Here is a 19,830-nt window from a genome sequence, read left to right as displayed (position 1 = left end):
GGAGAGAAGGATAGACATGTGTTGTTAAAAATATATCCTTTTACAGTTTGTTTCTACAGGAAGATGAGGACAGTCGAGTATTGTTAAATATGTATTCTCTCTACAGTTTATTTCAGGGAGATGAGGACAGTCGAGTATTGTTAAATATGTATTCTCTCTACAGTTTATTTCAGGGAGACGAGGAAAGACGAGTATTGTTAAATATGTATTCTCTCTACAGTTTATTTCTTTCTATACTTTGCAGGGAAGCAAGGATTACATGTATAGTAAACAAGGACAGACGTATATTGTTAGACATGTATTTCTTTCTATAGTTTATTCAGGACAGACGTGTATTGATTAAACGAGTATTTCTTTCTACAATTTGCAGGGAAGAAGGATTTTCTCTACAGATCTGGATTGTATCAGCAGGATATACATGTACTACGGCGGTGTGGCGGCGATCGATTTTTGGTAGTTTTGAAATTAAGATATCTATAATTGAATAAGTTTTGTATCTGATAGATTTGACATGACGGCTTATAAAAAATGTATAGAAGTTGTGCCTCTGGAAGTATTTTTATTCAGGATGAAAAACTCGGAGATGTTATGTTGACATACAAATCATATCAATTATTTGTGGAGTAACTTTTTCTAGAATGAACGAAAATTTATCTGCTATTGTTATATCCATGTATATTATTGATCTTACTCGATTTTTTGGGAATGAACGTCAATTTATTTGCCATTGTCGTATCCATTGCTAATCAATGTAGATCTCTGATATTATTCGAATTAGTGGGATAAATGTTAATTTATCTGCCATTGTTGTGTCCATGCATAAGGTTAGAAGTTATAATATGTATAAATTGAGAAGCGCTGACATTGTTTAAATAATAAAGAGAGAAATGAAGCAACTCTATAAAGTTTGTGATGGAAAATATTTTGATTTATGATAATTATTTGAATTCTGAATATATAACATTTTTTGGATATTGAATACGGGTCTATGAGATTATGTTATTATGAAAATCAAGATATACGAATTTATTTTTTTTTGTTTTGTTTTACAAGAATTGGATATATTCATTGTTGTTTCAGACTATTGATGTGTCTGACAGGGATAGGAATAATAAAAGTTAGAAAATGGTTCAATTTCAGTGACAATAGGAATACAATTTTGTAAAATTGTTAATGGAAAGAAAATTGATTTTATTAAATGTTAATATTGCGATTTGATGAAATAATTGGATAAATTTGAAATTAGATATTTTAAAAGTATTGGAATTTTGATGAAAGGCTGTAAATTGTTTTAAATGTTGAGTCAGTTATTATTGTTTTAAGTATTTAATTTTAAACAATTATAGTGCGATTTAGTGATGTCGATTCAGCAAAAATTCTTATGAAGCTTAGAATTTCATGAAGCAAAATTGTTATAATGCATTAGATATTTGTGTGGAGCTGTCTCTCTTCGTGGAGAAGGGGGGTGAGCGAAAATTTGCAAGGAAAGTTTGCGCTGTCTCTCGGAGTTGGTATGCGCAAGATGGGTTGGTGCAGGGAGGTAGCTGCAATGATGAGCAGGAGTTGGGCGTTGCATGCGCAAAAATACAGAGAAGTTGAAATGCGCAAGAAAGTGCTCTCAGGTATAGAGAAAAATAGTTAGTTGTGTTTCAACTTTCAAGATTCTAATACATAAAAATATAAATAGTTGTGGATGATATAAGTTATTATTCTGATATTCTATAGAATAATTAGGTAAATTTTTACTGTATTAGACTGATTTATTGTATTAAGAATTATTTTTATGTTGCTCGATAACTGACAAACATTTGATTAATATTATATTTCTTAATACATATTTACTTAGACATGTTGAAAATTTATTTGTTAAGTCGTATCCATTGCTAATCAATGCAAATCTCTGATATTATTCGAATTAGTGGGATAAATGTTAATTTATCTGCCATTGATGTATCCATGCACAGAGTTTATAACATGTATAATTTGAAAAGCGCTGACATTGTTTAAATAATAAGGAGAGAAACGAAGCAACTCTATAAAGTGTGATGGAAAATATTTTGATTTATGATAGTTATTTGAATTCTGAGTATATAACATTTTTTGGATATTGAATACGGGTCTATGAGATATTTGGATATATTCATTGTTGTTTCAGACTATTGATGTGTCTGACAGGGATAAGAATAATAAAAGTTAGAAGATGGTTCAATTTCAATGACAACAGGAATACGATTTTGTAAAATTGTTAGAAAGATGGATTTATAAAATATTAATATTGCGATTTGATAAAGTAATTGGAGAATATTTGAAATTATATATTGAAAAAATGGAATTTTGATGAAAAGCTGTAAATTGTTTTAAGTTTGAGTCAGATATTATAGTTTTAAATATTTAGTTTTAAAAAAAACAATTATATTGCGGTTTATGTAGAGCTACTCTTAAGTTTATATGTATGGAAACAAAATATTTTGAATATGGAATACTATGAATAATAACGATAGTATTTGCGTAAATATAGATATGTGATTTTTGATCTGTGACATATTATTCATAGTACGAAATTTCTATTATAGATAGAACAGAAACAAAATATTTTGAATATGGAATACTATGAATAATAACGATAGTATTTGCGTAAATATAGATATGTGATTTTTGATCTGTGACATATTATTCATAGTACGAAATTTTTATTATAGATAGAACAGAAATTTTGTTTGTTTTATTTTTGAATTTACGTTGATTTTGATTGATACATACTTGTTATCATGATCAGTTGAATGTGATATTTGATTGGTGGGCGGAATTTTTGTGGATTTAACTAGATTTATTTTAAACAATTAAATGGCGATTTAAGATTGGAATGCATAACTCAGCAAAAATTTTTAATGAAGCAAAAATTGTTATTCAGTATTTGATTATGATGTGAGAAAGAGAGAGAGAGAGAGAGAGAGATAGGTGTGTAGAATTGGATTGTACAATGGACATATTATATGTGGATGAATTATGATATGTGTGCAGAATTGGATTGTATAATGGACATATTATATATATATGGATGAATTATGATATGTGTGCAGAATTGAAATGTATAATGGACATATTATATTTATATGGATGAATTATGATATGTGTGCAGAATTGAAATGTATAATGGACATATTATATATATATGGATGAATTATCGAAAATATTTGTATGGTACGGAAATGAATGTTATTGGAAATACTTGTATGGAGAGAAGAGAACACTTGTTGATGTGTGTACAATGGATATATTATATATGGATGCTTGTTGAAAATAAAACTTTGTGCAAGTTTTGACAATAGATCTATTATATATAAACGATTGAGTAGGGAACTTGTTGATGTGTATACAATGGATATATTATATATGGATGCTTGTTGAAAATAAAACTTTGTGCAAGTTTTGACAATAGATCTATTATGACTTCTATTGTATATGAAACGTTTTCGAATATGACGTATAAACCAAGGATGATAATATTCATAAAAATGGAGCATTAACACTCGTATAGTAAATGTTGATATATGATTTTTATTGTAATGAGAATATGATGTATAAAAACAAAGATGACAGCATCCGTAAAAACGAAGCAATGGAATGGCAGGACAAACGGACATCAACACTTGTATAGTGTCAAAACTTAAATAATCAGAATATACGCATATAAGATTCAAGGCAAAATTGTAAGTAAATTTGTTTGTAAAAAACAAGGAAGACAACATTAATAAAAGCGAAGTATTGAAATTGTAGGACAAACGAACATCAACACTTGTATAGTGTCAGAACTGAATAATCTTTGTAAAAAACAAGGAAGACAACATTAACAAAAGCGAAGCATTGAATGGTAGGACAAACGAACATCAACACTTGTATAGTGTCAAAATTGAATAATCAGAAAATAAGTGCATAAGAGTCGATGTAAAATTGTAAGTAAATTTGTTAAAAAAGAACTGATTGATACAGATTGATGTTTAACTTACATTTTATGAACTTGATTATAGAGTGGCTTTGCTTGTAAACCGCTTAACACGTAGCACATCTATTTGTCGTTGGGTAGGTGATAGGTTTGAATCTCGGTCTGACACTGAGTCATAACTAACAAAGTTAAAAATGGTTCCTACTGCTACTATGTGAGATGTGTGACGTAACAGTTAGAGTGGGGGAAATGTTTTGGCCAAAACAGGTGAAACTCGTTACCATGCACAGACGTTAAAAATGGTTCTCACTGCTACTATGTCAGATACTCAAAGTAAATGAAGTAAATAGTTAGAAGTAAATAGTTAGAGTGGGGGAATACCTTGGGCCAAAACATATCATTATTATGCATAGACGTTAAAGTTGGTTCACTGCTACTGTGTCAGATGACTAGTTAGAGTGGGGGAATGCCTTGGGCCAAAACAGGCGCAACTCAATACCATGCACAGTTAAGATTTCTCGAAAAAGGTTGTGCATCTCAGAGTGTTGGTTGTCTGAAGGGTGATTGGATGCTTGACACTGCAATCATAAAGTATTGTACTTTGTTGTCCCAGGAATCAATATACATCGAATCAATTGGATAATTAGATCATATAAAATTATTGGATAATTAGATATTTTAACTGTTTCGATTATAATGTTGAATTTTGTTGTTCCCGGAATTGGTATACAATCGGATAATTAGATCATATAGAAATTTGTGGTCAAATCAACATGTTTAAAAATGGAAGTACGGACGTCATAGAAATGATTATAGTGTTGCTACGTTTTCTAAATCGTACCTACCTGCTGCAGAAATCACCATGTAAAGTTCGAAATACAAAAAGTAGATAGATGTAAAGTGTGGAAGCGATAGGACAATGCTGACATGTATTAATTAACGAAAAAGCTAAAAGGATTGACGTATAGAGTGACGGAAGGACGAACGGTCGTATGGACGGGCGGACCGAACCTAATTATAGAAAAAAACAAATATATCGATAACACAGGGTGGTAAATCAAAATTGCACGCAAACTTGAAATTGAAACATTATGTGTTGCGAAATTTTGGATGGATCAAAATAAAGTGAATAGATGTGGGCGGATTTCAATCTATTAAAAAACTTGGAATTATAATGGATGTGTTAAGAAAAATGTTCAGAAACGTATTTTAAGTTTTTGTTTAAGCTTAAATTTTATTAAGGACACTCGATATTGAATAGTATATATTGCGATTTAGTGATGTTGATTCAGCAAAATTATTTATGAAGCTTAGAATTTCATGAAGCAAAATTGTTATAATGCATTAGATATTTGTGTGGAGCTGTCTCTCTTCATGGAGAAGGGGGGTGGGCAAAAATTTGCAAGGAAAGTTGGCACTGTCTCTCGGAGTTGGTATGCGCAAGATGGGGTGGTGCAGAGAGGTAGCTGCAATGATGAGCAGGAGTTGGGCGTTGCATGCGCAAAAGTTGAGCTGCGCAAGAAAGTGCTCTCAGGTATAGAGAAGAATAGTTAGTTGTGCTTCAACTTTCAAGATTCTAATACATAAAAATAGTTGTGGATGATATAAGTTATTATTCTGATATTTCATAGAATAATTAGGTAAATTTTTTACTGTATTAGACTAATATATTGTATTAAGAATTATTTTATGTTGCTCGATAACTGACAAACATTTGATTAATATTATATTTCTTAATACATTTTTAAGTAGACATGTTGAAATTTTATTTGTTAAGTGATAACATTTAAGTATGGCATCTAAAATAATTGTATTATGTTTTAGATTGGTCGAAAAGAGGAGTAGTTGTGGTGGTTGAGATACAGTATTACCTGTTGGTGAGTTTTAGTTTGTTAAGATTTTATTTTTATGATGTTCAATATTGATATACATTTGATTAATGTTATATATACTAATACATGTTAAAGAAATTATTTTATTTTGTTGAGTGAAAATAAAATATGTATTAAATAAATTTTGGCATCTAAAATGTTTGTATTATGTTTTAGATCGGCCGCAAGAGAAGTAGTTGGTGGTGACTGAAATCTAGTTTTGAATTTGGCCATTGTTTTGTGTTGACATTGATATTATTTGTCGGTGAGTGATTTGTTTTGTTTTATGATATAGTTAAAGGAGCGTTCTTTATGACTGGTTATTGGTGGAGAGAGAGTGGAGGCTGGTACATGATACACTTTACTCTGACCGATTAAATGGTTGTTGGTGGAGAGAGAGTGGAGGCTGGTACATGATACACTTTGCTCTGACCGATTAAATGGTTGTTGGTGGAGAGAGAGTGGAGGCTGGTACATGATACACTTTGCTCTGACCGATTACATGGTATATGGTATATTTATGATTGTTTAGTAATTGGATCTATTACTATTATTGCTATTGCTGTTGGTAAGAGAGAATCTGTTTATAGATTTAAATGTGAAGTCTGTTGAAGTTCAGAATGCTAAACAGGATGCTAAAACTGCTCTCAAGAATGCAGTCAAGAAGCTTGGAGTATCACCAGGAAGGCAGATATCAAGTTCAAGGTTTCTGTATTCTCTGGCAACTATAGGGAGATTGATTGTCAAGGAGATTTAGTGATTATGAAAAGTATCTGAAGCTAACAACTTAGTGCTTGCACAAAACTCCAAAGGAAGCCTGTGCTAGGTTGACAACATATTTGGAATGTATGGAGCTGCTGGAGTTTATGGATGTTTATGGAGTTACTGATATTCTGTCTATTGTGCAACAGAATATGTTTCCTCATGATTTACTAGAGCTGAAGAAGAGAGTTGAAAGTAAAAGGAGAGCTGATGATGTTACAGATTAAATACTTGCAAACAATGATTGATGAAGCTATCTTTGAGCTTGAATATGATATATATGGAAAGACTATTACTGATCTTGGCAAGAAGAGTCTTAAATCAACAAGTAGTTGCAAATCATATGCAGCTAATGATAGTACTGGTGATAGTGATGATCATAATCCTACTGAAGCAAGTCAATCTGTTGGTACTGTTGTTGCAACCCTTCCTCAACCTGTTACAAGTACTTCAATCAACAGTCCAACTGCTGCCAAGGAGAAGAAAAGTAATTTAGATTGCTAGATTTATAATAACTGTTGAAAAGTTTTGAAGACTTGGAGGTGTTAGATCAACAGTCCAACTGCTGGCAAGGAAAAGAAAATTAATTTAGATTGCTTGATTTATAATAACTGTTGAAAAGTTTTGAAGACTTGGAGGTGTTAAATTTAAGCAACAGTTGTGGATGTGTAAGACGTCGGAGAGTAGTTTTGAAGCTTAATTTGAAAATTGAGGATTCGTATGTCAAGGATAATGAAATAACATTGAGTTAAATGAAATATGTTGATATTGTAACATTTTGAACAGATGTGCACAGTGTGCCAGAATAACGTAAATAAATGCACAGTGAGTCAGGTAGATACAAAGAGCTAAACGAATTATGTTGATATTTATTTTGAACAGATGTGCACAGTGTGTCAGGATGATGCAAATAAATGCACAGTGAGTCAGGTAGCTACAAAGAGATGTATTTACAGTTGTCAAAATGAGAAGTATTTAGTTGATAGATAATGATATACAGAGATATACACCATGGGCTAGAAGCTATTGTGAAATTGTGCAGAATTTTCAATAGCATGCATTGTATCTTAAATATATTTATGACTGATAAAACGGATATTTGTAAGTTGTTAATACAGTGGGCAGTTAAAGTAAAATGCTGGTTAGTGAAGTTTTAGCTGTTCTAAAGAAGGCGGGGCTTAAAGATGATGTGGCTGTTGTAGATTTGACTGCCAGGTTGGATATCTTACTTGTTAATAGTTGGTGTTTTTGTCGATAGTTAGTATTGAAAAAAGAAATGGATCAGATTTCGATCAATCTATGGCGAAGGTTTTGGTTGCTTTTGTTCGGCTGCAGTTTTCTCTGTGTTGGTTGCTTCTGTTCATTGTTTTCAACGTTATCATTGGTTGGAGTGTCGACAGTAGCATCATTGATATAACGAAAATCATTTACAGTTTCTGTATTTTGAATGACATGTCGATTTTTGGATTCTAACAAAGATGTTATTAGCAGTTATTGTGGTTGTCATTATTAGGCTTAAGTCATGCCTGACTTTGCAATAGATATAATCTCCTGGATGATAAATGTGAACAGCAGTTCTGATTTTGACCTGAGACCTCAAACATTTGGCAGGTGATTAACTTACTGGTCTGGCAGGGCTCTTTTGACAGGATAAATGTTGGGGAGTTTACGAAGTTGTCGATGGTCGATAAGATGATTTTTATTTTTAATAGCAAGTAGATGAAATGAGAGCTAATGGTAACGCTAACATTGATTCTGTTGCAGGTTTGGCTACTAGAATGGTTGAGTTAGATGCTTGGTTGGCTAACCTGCAGGATCAGCAACGTATTTTGAATCAGGAAAGGGTGAATTTTGGGAAGTAGCTAGAGTCGATGCTAGAAAGGATTTGATCCCAATTTTTTGAAGATGTTGGAGGCTTCTTGTGGTGGAGGTGAATGGCTGTTGTGTTGTTTGAGAAAATCACAGTTGCTAAGTGGAAATCAGTTTATAAATAAGTTTATAAATGGTGAATGGCTGTTGTGTTGTTTGAGAAAATCACTAAGTTTATAACTAAGCTAAGGTCAACTGGCTGGTATGGTTATATCGTTTGTGGTGTTGTAGCATTGGTATGGTTATATCATTTGTGAGATGTTGATGGATTGATGGTTAATGATGGATTGATGGATATGAATGATACTACTATGGTTGGTATGGTTATATCATTTGTGAGATGTTGATGGATTGATGGATAATGATGGATTGATGGATATGAATGATACTACTATTATCAAGAAAAATCTGGCAAAAGAAAATGAATATTATGATCAAGAATAATTATAGTTTTATGTGTGTTAATTCATAGTTTTATTTTTATGTATTAATGTTTAAGTATTTGTCGAGGCAGTAGTAGTCTCTGAAGGTTATATGTTAACCAATGTTTTTTATATCAATGCATCTCTGATGATTATATGTTAATCAATGTTTTTATAAAAATATATATAAAAAAAAACAAAAAAACACATAAAGAGTAAAAAAAGGAACATAGAAAAAAAAACATAAAAGAGTTTTTAAAAAACCAAATAAAAAAAAATATATATGAAGTGTTAAAAGATCTGAAAAGAAAATTAAAAAAGAAAAAAAATCTATGACAGGTGTCATAACAGATCAATCATTATTTAGTTGATAAGCATTTAATGCTACCTATACAATATTTGATAAAATAAAATGTAATAAACATATTGTTATATTCAACATGTAATGTTACAGTTTCGAAATTTATGTTCATATTAAAGCCGGGGAGAAATGTGATGTAAAGTACCTTTCTCCCTGCCTTGAGAGCATTGTATGTATTTTATATATTAACTTTTAGTTCTTGTGTCACCATTCTCGGAGCAAGTCTTTGCTCTGCGATTCGGCACGAACCTAAAAGTGTTAACAGTGTAATATTGTTAATATCTATTTTATATGTTTTATATGTCTTTGAATTAATACACATTATTAGAATATTTAGCTGTTTATTCCTATTATTACTACACGTCAATTGTATCGCCAAAAATGAGAAAATAACCTGACATAATGTTACTGAATTTCAGAGTGAAATCTGAATTTTAGTGACATTATGCCATATTCGGATTTTGGTAACAAAGAGTCATATTGTGACAGATTTAAATCTGAAAACTAATGACAGTGAATTTCTAATATGACTGAAAAGTGTCAGAAACTACTTGGGGTTAATTAGTCCATTGGTCAGCAAGATCTTTTGGTATTGATAGAATGACATCCTACTTTTGTTATATAATAATGATTTATTAACTTTATCTAAATTTTCTAAATAGACAAGTTAGCAACCTAAACACTTTTCTGATACTGCATTAGTATACACAGACATAACACCTTTCTTAAACACCAGCAACTATACCCCTAGAGGCCTCTAGTAGCACTTTAAATATTTAAAAAAAAATAATATTTAACCTTTCTATGTTGCATTCAAGTCTCTGCGTAAAAAAAAAAATTTCTGTGATTTCTCTTGGGAGGGTGGTGGTACCAGCCCCAAAATTAGTTATAAACCTTCCTGGGACCTATGAGAAGCTACCCAGTTAAGGAGAACCCAATTGGTTCAGCAGTTAGCGGGATCCTTTGGTACAAACACATAGACAAACAGACATCGTGTTACTTTAGTATAAGGAATGAATAATGCCTACGACCATGAATGCCTTGTAATATGTAGGGAATCTTTACAAAAAAATACTTTAGTCATCCATCTTAAATGGAACCGAAAGAATAATGTTTGCCCCCAATTATTTTAAAGTAATTTAGACATACAGACGGTCATTTCCAATCAAAGAGTAGTTTCGCTGCCAAAAAACCTTACTCAATTATTTAAAAGGCCAAAATTCAAATTATACTAAAAGCCGTGAAAAGAAAAGAATTGATCGCGGCATTCAAAAAGAAACCAGTGCGCACCAACCACCAAAAACGGTCCTATGAGGGAAGGGAGAGGACAAATGTAGAGAAATTTTGTTGAAAATTGCGGCAAATTGTCAAATTTTGCCTTGTGAAAAGTGAAATTGTTGAAATAAAGTTAAAAAACATTCTTTTATACAGTGAATTTGTCAATTTATAGTGATTTTAATCTATTTGAATGACTCATTTTGGATGAAAAATTGAGTGGGCGGGAAAAATATTCTGGTCTGTTTTTATGCTCAGCAAGTACAAAAAAGTTTCAAAGAAAAACCTTTTTGGTAGTGAAGCTGCTCTATATTTCACATATTCTAATTGTGTGTCTGTTACGCTTTTAGGAAGATGATTATCTCAGCTTGTACTTAAGATATAGACTGCTGCATGATCAGTCATGATAAAAAAAGTATACATTTTAAGACTTTTTAACGTACATTTTTGAATATTATTCTCTTCCTTTCTTATTCATTTATACTAAACACCTGCTTTATATTTCACTTTGTCCATACGTCTGTCCATATATGACTTTTAGTGCTACGCCACTTTAAAAGATTTTTGCCTAGTTACTTTAAACATTTGTGCCTTATGAATTAGTTGATTAAAAAGTTAAATCTAGGTACTAAGAATAGAATCTACGATACTTTTATAGCCTGATATATGGCCGGGAAAGGGAAGTAAAATAATTGAAAAACATACCAGGAGTTATATTTAAAATTTATCAGCCGGCCTACTTTTTAATGTTTTTTTTTCAATAAGCCTGTTTAAATTTTTTCTTTATATTAATATTGTAGGGATTGGTCGATGGACGATAAGTTTCTCTTCTTTTCACTTAATTGTGTGCAACTGATTATCTATCGAGTAGGTTTTTATTATTAAGCTTAAGGGTTGTAGAACAAATCTAACCATTTTCACTTTGTACCTCACACAGTGTTTCTTTGTTTGTTTGATGAAGATAACTTTTACCAAGTAGTTTTTGAAATTTCTGTTATTTGTAGGTTTTTAAATATTGGAAAATAGATGGATTTGGATTTATGTATTAGATTTTTCCTCTCCTACACCTTTGCCCATTATTCATTAAAGGGATAGATGCATGAAATGCATTTTAATAAGTTGGATTGCAAGCATAAGTTACAAGAATACCATCAAACATATATAATTTTGTATTGCTGTTTTTGTGAAAACAGGACAGCCATTTATGTAGCATATACCTAACCTAAAAATTTGATTTTTAAGTCATGATATTTTTAAAACTACCTGGAAGAAAATTGAAATTCTTTCAAATATATTTCGTATAGATGTAGTGTAAACTATTGAACACAAAAAAAGGATCTACTGCAGTTCACGGTAAAATATTGCTGGTAACGAATATTGCCAAAAATCTATGAATTTTAAAGGCTGCTAGCTGCCAAACGGCTTAACGTACAGATCATGCCTGCACACTGTTTTAAGCGGCATAAGAAGGCCTACAAATAATCTGGAATAGCCATTTAAAATTCATAGATTTTTGGCAATATTCGTTACCAGCAATATTTTACCGTGAACTGCAGTAGATCCTAAAAAAACATGCAGTTTACTAAATACAAGTTTAAATGCAAATCGTGCAAATACTCCTTTAACAACTACTCATAGGTAGAATTTCTCACAGAAGAATCTGGGTAAAATGTCATCTATCATCAAATTTCCTTTCCCTGATTCGAATACCTGGAATAATATAAATTATGTTTTTGATACCAAGTATTCAATTTATCTATCTATATCTTTTTTTTCAGATTAAAAATTACGGGACCTTAACTATTAGGTCAAACCCCCCACCCGTTATAAAACAGCGTTTGGGGTGTCGAGTCTGAATCTCTTAAATAAAATAACGCCTTGTCGCAACAAACAAACAAATGACCATGACGACAGACGAAAACGATGGGGCGGGAATGGGCGGCATCCGCATGGGGGTCAATGTGGATATTAAGAGGACGGACGGGCGGATTCACAGCGCCGTGGTATCTGGGATCAACATGGAGACTAAGAGTGTCACTGTCGAGTGGTTTGAGCGGGGAGAAACAAAGGTAGAAATATTTTTATTAGTGATGGCAATCCGGCGAATTTTTGAGCCGGATTAAGATTCCGGATTCTTAAAGAATTCGTCAAAAAATGTGGCGGATTCCGGATTCTTATTTTTTGCGGATTCTGGATTCGGATTCCTGATTCTAGCAGTATTTTAATAGGATTTTTTTTTAAATTTAAAAATTAAGTGCTACATATGTCCTAAAAATCAATGTTCTTGGTGTTCTCTATAATTCACTTCCGAGAATCGAACCAGATTTTAAAAGATATTATATATAATGATGAAAATCTTTGCCTTCAAAGAGGAGGAGTTGAAAGAAAAACTCAAGACGCTAATTTTAGCCTACCAAATAAGAATCCGGAATCCGCTATTAAAAAACGGATTCCGGAATCGGATTCCAAAATTGGCCAAAAATTGGGCGGATTCCGGATCCGGATTGCCAACCCAATTTTTATTGTAGCTACAAATTACCTAGGTAGGACCCTATTCGCCATTCGTCGTACAGTCCTGTTTTTATCCTCGTTATTTTCTTATTTAACAACGATATTAAAAATAAGTTACGTATTAAAAAGCACAGCTTTTAATTTTAAATCAGTTTAAGTATTTTTAATAAAAATGTTTAGATTATAAGATAATATTGACTCCATGGTTTCAAAGTTATGTCACTGATCGCCATATCGTCATAGTAATCACTTTCAAAAAATAACTAAGTACCTATGTTAACGGGCAAAAAAATACATGCCTTATTGTGGTTCTCACTTTGGCTTAAATTGAGCACTTAAGCTTAATAATGACTAGATATAGTGATACTACCCTGTGTTATCGTTACAGGAATCTTAACACAAACTTTCTGTGTCGCTTACGGACGCACTAACATACTCCATAAATGAAGAAAAGCTTCTCTTTTTTAAATATAATTGTTATTTGTATTCCTCAGGGCAAAGAAATCGAGCTAGAGCAAATTCTGGACCTGAACCCTGACCTGGCCCCGCAGGACGCTCCTGCAGCCCCTCCAAACAAAGTGCAGAAGTATGCACCCAGACCATCCGTTCCGGCCGCAGGTACGTCTGAAATGTTTTTTTTCTCCAGGAATTAAGATTTTATTTATTGTAAGTAGTCAATTTCTTTGGACTTAATCCATTATTTATAAATCCTATTTTCCCGCTGGACCAAATGAGATTTTTTAAAACTATGGGAGAGGTAAAAAATGCTAAGTATCCGTAAAGGTATGTGTTATAGGATTTTAGGAATACTTTGTATGCGATCTCAACCCCTGCCTCCAGTTTTTTTAGCAGTCTAGCCAGGGGTGTATATTCTGCACAAGATTCATTTTTTTCCCCTGCTGTAAATTTTTTTATTTTTTCCCCTCCTAGTTTTTTCCAGCAAGGAAGGAAATAAAATGGAAAAATATTTAAAACTCTTTATTCTATTCATATTATCTTTTATTTTTTTTTCACCAAAAAGGTGTGAAAAATGGGATAAATTGCTTTCAGTTCTCTTAATTTTACATTTTTTTCCCCCAACCACATATTTTTTATTTTTTTTAACCCCCCCCCTCTCAGCCGGGTCAAATTTGAAAACATACACCCCTGAGTCTAGCCTCATTAGCAGCCGAGAAATTCGATCTTGTCATCATTGTTCCATAATGCAAGGGCAAATGAACATTTATTATGGTAGAATATCGTCGCGTCGTTACTAACTTACTAGGAACATATATACCTATAGGAATTTAATTTTATCTAATTTAAAACTAGATTTTAATGGCGTTAAAGTTGAAAGCAAAGCTAGGGATTAGTCATAATTTGTAACGTGTGCAGAAATGAGAAATTATGAGATATGTAAAAAAGCTTAGGAATAGAATCTTCGAATTTTCATGCAATGCGACGTTTTTTGACTCTTATTTCTCGCCCGATTTTAAGGAATCAATTTTAGTTTAATATACCTAGTTATTTTATACATTTTTGATAACTTTAAATGTTATCTTGTAAATTATTATTGTGGTCATCCAAATTACCATTACACTAAAATGATAAAAGAGCATTTATTAAAATAGTTTTTAATAGAAGCTGTTTTTCATTGAGAAAAATTCTAGAAAATCAATTTTTCCCAATATAATAACTGGAACTATTTTAAAAAAAACCACTTAACTATTCACCCTGAATGAAATCAAAAGTTTGGCTACAAATGTTGCATAAGTTAATTACAAATTTTGATGCACAATGATGCATGGAGGGAGGGGACAATGGCATTAAAATTCATCTAAAACTCAAGTCACCTTCAAAATGTTTTAGCTTTTATAGCTGGAGTTTTACACATAAGAATTTCGGAAGGGGGAGAAATCAATTTATAATTTATATAATCCCCTATTCCTGATAAAGTTATGTATTCTGAATTTTAATGAGTCAAGAATAAAGAGTTTGTATTTACTTATTAATAATGGAAAGATATTTTCTTTCAAGAAAAACTATATAGTTCCAATTATTGCTTTGTTTTATGTGGGAAGTTGTTATCCCGTTCAAAACTGTTCTTGACCGTCCATCAAACAAATGTATAAATATAGATGTATAATAATCCAGATAACTACAGGGATCGCTCTGTTGCGGACCTTTTTTGTCTGCTAGCAAATTGCTTTATACTCTATGTAGCGACTTGGCTGTGTTAATATTCCCAACGCTATTGGCTGATTTTCAAAGACCGAAATTGAGATCAGCACATGTCCTCGGGGTGGGGACATACAGCTATTTAACCCCTTAACCCCTCTATTGTTTTGCTCTAATGTTCAACATGACCGGTTTTGACTATCTTCAATTTTTCAGGAGGTGGTCGTTCCAAACTGAAGAATCCGACCCGCAGGTCTGAACTGATCCAACCTGCCTCCAATGGCTACAGCAAAGAGGAGGCCCCTGAACCCGCTATGCCTCCGCCCAAACAGGTACTTCCTTATTAGAATAGCGTTACATTAATGGAATTTTTAATCAGCTGCCGGTTGTTTATATCTTATCAATGCAGGGATTCTCACTTAGGTAGGTACTTGGTCTGTTAATCTCTAGAGTAGTTACCTCGATTAGTTAAGTTTTTTCACATCAATATTATATATCTGATATTGTTTCGTTTATAGGGCAAAGACGTTACTTTACTCAATAATACAATAATTAGGATGTGTTTGTCTTGCCGACGCAGCAAAATGAAATGATCTCGTCTAATACAAACATTAATAAATGGTCTCCCTATTATTTATAAATATTATCATTTTTAACGTTTTTAACTTTTTTTTTTGTGTTTTATAGATGCCTCCGCCACCAAACGATAACGTCAGTAAAACTGTTGCTGGCACTGGAGCCAATACGACCGCCAAAGGCGGAACTGCCGCTCAAACGGCGGCCGAGAGAAGGCGCAGCAATGTTGTCAAAGAAGTGGAGCGGTTGAAAGAGAATAGGAATGTTGTTCATTTTAATTCAATAATAATTTGAAGTCGACAAATTAATAAAATTGCGATTGAAGCGTACATAGTGATCTAAATAATATGGTATAAAAATTAACGATGGTACGTTAATATAAAAAAATATGTGAAAAATCAGTGACAATAAAAATTAAAAATAGAAAGTAATTTATTTAGAGGTGATAATTTCATATTTTAAAAAGGTACCTATCATCGGAATGATGAAGTAGACTATTCCTTTTAAATTGGGTTGAGAAAGATTTTTAACTGAATAGCTACCTAAGAAAATGATTTGCTTCTTGTAGGCAATCAGTATGAGTATCATAATATTGTTTTGCATAAAAAGTATGTCAGTCTACGAAGCTAAGGTAAGGCTTTTTTTGTACGGCGATCTACCCTATACCAACACTCGTTGCCTAAAGCTGCTCAATATGAAAATTGTTTTGGTAATTTCGGCTACTCTATAACTTGTGCATGTCTGATCGTCCGTTATAACTGTCATTACGTCTGAGAAAGTTGAGTAAACGTAGTAAATCTTGCAGCTTAGAGACATAACAGCTTATTATCCTTTATAAAATTAACAGGATGTCTGTGTTTACCAAAGGATTTCGCTAACTTCTAGACCGATATTGTTCTCCTTTACATTAAAGCTTCTCATAGGTCTAGGGAAGGTACCTACATCCTCCCCAGAAAAATCACATCGGCCCCAGTAAACTCCCCCTCCAAAAAAAAAAATTTTAAGACTAAAATGGAAAGTAGAGGTCTTTTGGGGCTTAGCCGCTAGTATCATCTTTTTTTAAAGTTTAATTTGTTTTTATACTTATAATTGCTACTAGTGATGGCAATCCGTCGAATTTTTGGGCCGGATTCGGATTCCGGATTCTTAAAAGAATCCGTCAAAAAAAGTGGCGGATTCCTTGCGGATTCCGGATTCTTAATTTTGGCGGATTCCGGATTCTAGCAGTATTTTTAAAGGCTTTTTTAAAAAAATTTAAAATTAAGTGCTACATATGTCCTAAAAATTAATGTTCTTGGTGTTCTCTATAATTCACTTCCGAGAATCGAACCAGATTTTAAAAAATTTTATATGTAATGATGATAATCTTTGACTTCAAAAAGCGAGAGTTGAAAGAAAAAACTCAAGACGCTAATTTTAGCATTCCAATTAAGAATCCTGAATCCGCTATTAAAAAACGGATTCCGGATCCGGATTCGGATTCCAAAATTTGCCCAAAAATTGGGCGGATTCCGTATCCCGGATTCTGGATCCGGATTCCGGATTGCCAACCCTAATTGCTACGCTATTTATTAACACACTTGTCCTTTTTTTCTGCATTTATTTTGGAAGGGGACAAAATTAATTTGCCGAGGTAAAATGATTGAATATAAAAGTTTCCCCTAATTCTTTTTCTCAGAGTGCCAAACTTTATGTTTGTGTTTTCATGGGGTTTCTACATTTCAGTAAAAATGCAAATTATAGCGCTTGCATTCATTATGTAAATATGTTAAATCCTTACTTACGGTTACGACAATTCTTAGTTCTTTTAAAGAAACAAAACTAAAATTTACGCTTAAAACTTTTGTATTATTAAGGTCGGTCAGTCCATACGTACGATCGATTTATTTGGCTGCACTGCTCATTTGTTCTACTATTTTGTGGGAACTCTGTTTTTAAGAGAAATTATGGGTGCGTGAGGATAAAATAAATGGAATAGAGAAAAAAAGAAATAGAGAAAGATTGAGTAAAATATGAGAATATCCAATAGTAGCGAATCATAGAAATTTAAAAAAAAAGGGGGGGGGGAAAATGTGGTGACTCGTCACACGACATACCAGCAATTTTATTTTGGATGCTACTCCCTTAGTTTTAGAGATAATTGGATGAAATCTTTTGGGCTGGGTCACTAATTACCCCAACTAGTGGTATCTTTAAAAAAAAACGGCGGCGGGACCGCCGCTCCCGCCGTCCGCCGCCGTTTTCCGCCGCCACCAAAAAAAAATTTTTTATTGCATTTCTCGCCGAATTAGGCAATTTGGAATCATTTGAGACCATGTTATTTTTTTCAAAAATTTTCCCCTTACAAGCAACCCTGCGGGGGGACTTTTTTTTTTCATAGTCATTTTTTATGAAGGTATATCTTAAATACAGTATGCTATTCCTTTAGTTTTAGAGATAATTGGATGAAATCTTTTTGATTGTGTCACTAATTACCCCAAGTTTTGGTATCTTTAAAAAAAAACCAGCGGCGGGACCGCCGCTCCCGCCGTTTTCCGCCGCCACCATAAAAAAAAATTTATTGCATTTCTCGCCGAATTAGGCAATTTGGAATCATTTGAGACCATGTTATTTTTTTCAAAAATTTTTCCCCTTACAAGCAACCCTGCGGGGGGACTTAGTCATTTTTTCAAATTCTCGTTTATGAAGGTATATCTTAAATACAGTATGCTACACAACGGTCTAAGGGTGGAAATTTGGCAAAAAAGTCATGATTAAATTTTCTTATTTTAACTTGATATTATTGATTTACATACCCCAGCCCATGCATAATGGACAAGGAAAAGAAAAAATAACGTTTAGAACGAAGTTTTTTTTTACTTCAAAGTCGGGTCAAATCAATATTTTTTGAAGGTCAAAAATCTACTTTTTATTTTCTACCTAGATATGAAAAATAATTTTTTTTTGCATAAATATCTATTAAAAACTAATTTCGTTCATATTCTTTACAAATATATATACCAAATCAATAAATAAAAACATTTTTATTATATATTTTACCTTAAAAGTGTTAATTTTATGCTTTGAAAGTAAATTTATGAAAAAATTTTCGTCATTTTTTTACTGAAAAATTTAGCAAAAAAAATTAGTTTTCCTCATATTACTCCTAGTTGCGCTACCGACCCCATACCAAACCATATATGATTCTAAATTTTGAGAATATAATACAACTTTAAGTGAAGTTTCCAGAGTGGGGTCGGTAGCGCAACTTTAAAAAATTTTAATCTGAAAATTGCCTGTAAAACCTAAATTTGAGGGGGGGGGGGGGAATTACAAACCATAACAGCAATCTTAATTTCTCTGTTATTTCATTACTATTAAAGATAATTGAGTAAAACTTTTTAAAATTAATCAGTAATTACTAGAGGAACAATAATTTTTAAGGAAAACCGCGACTTACCCGCAGTTCCCGCAAAAAAAAGCCGCCGCCCGCAGATTTTAAAAAACAAAACATTTATTGCATATAGGTCATTTCTTTTTTGATTTTAGTGTTTAGGGAAGGTGTTTGCAACTCTAGTCCTTAGAAGGAAAGTACAAAAATGAATTTTGTAGTAGCGTAGCTACTTTCAAATTCGCTAAGTCCGTCAGTCTGTATGAATCGATATGTAAACATCGTGAATTTCTTTGCTACGACTCAAGACGGTTGAAAGAAAATCTTTTTATGAACATTATCTGTACAAACAACCATCTACTGTAAGATTTATTTGGTCCGTCGGACTGTTGTTAATTCTCTTACAGACATAAGATATCTGTAGGGAAAATTTGATCTACTACGCAGTTTTATTTTGTAAGAAAGCTGATTTTTTGGTGATGGTTAAGCTCACCAACAAGCATCTACTCTTTAGTTCACTTGGTCCCCTCATCTGTCTGTAAAACTCTAAGAACATTAAGATTTCAAAGAGTAAATGTGTTCGTTTCTTCTGTCTTTTTTTTGTAAGATATGTTATGATTTAGCTGGCAAATACTGTTTTAGTCTATTACTTGGTCTACCGGTTTTTCATTACTGTTCTAAAATGAATTAAATTTTGTTTGATATCAATTTTA

General features: G+C 32.5%; 1 protein-coding gene across 50 annotated transcripts in view; it reads left to right on the top strand.

The window, feature by feature from the left end:
* The first annotated feature begins 12,279 nt into the window (after positions 1–12,279).
* Klp10A (kinesin-like protein 10A) overlaps positions 12,280–19,830 on the top strand; it is a 66,850-nt gene continuing 59,299 nt past the window's right edge. For 49 of the 50 annotated variants that reach the window (XM_080179513.1, XM_080179507.1, XM_080179488.1 and 46 more), the window contains exons 1-4: positions 12,280–12,572; positions 13,509–13,632; positions 15,388–15,503; positions 15,859–16,007. In XM_080179513.1, the coding sequence (XP_080035639.1) occupies positions 12,402–12,572; positions 13,509–13,632; positions 15,388–15,503; positions 15,859–16,007 (560 nt within the window). In that variant the 5' untranslated portion in view covers positions 12,280–12,401. The remainder of the gene's footprint in view (positions 12,573–13,508; positions 13,633–15,387; positions 15,504–15,858; positions 16,008–19,830) is intronic. The other variant, XM_080179496.1, reaches the window with a different exon arrangement.

The sequence above is a fragment of the Acartia tonsa genome, chromosome 12 (assembly GCF_053477335.1).
Source record: "Acartia tonsa isolate MP-2025a chromosome 12, ASM5347733v1, whole genome shotgun sequence".
Taxonomy (NCBI): Eukaryota; Metazoa; Arthropoda; class Copepoda; order Calanoida; family Acartiidae; genus Acartia; species Acartia tonsa.
This window is presented reverse-complemented; position numbering and strand designations above follow the sequence as displayed.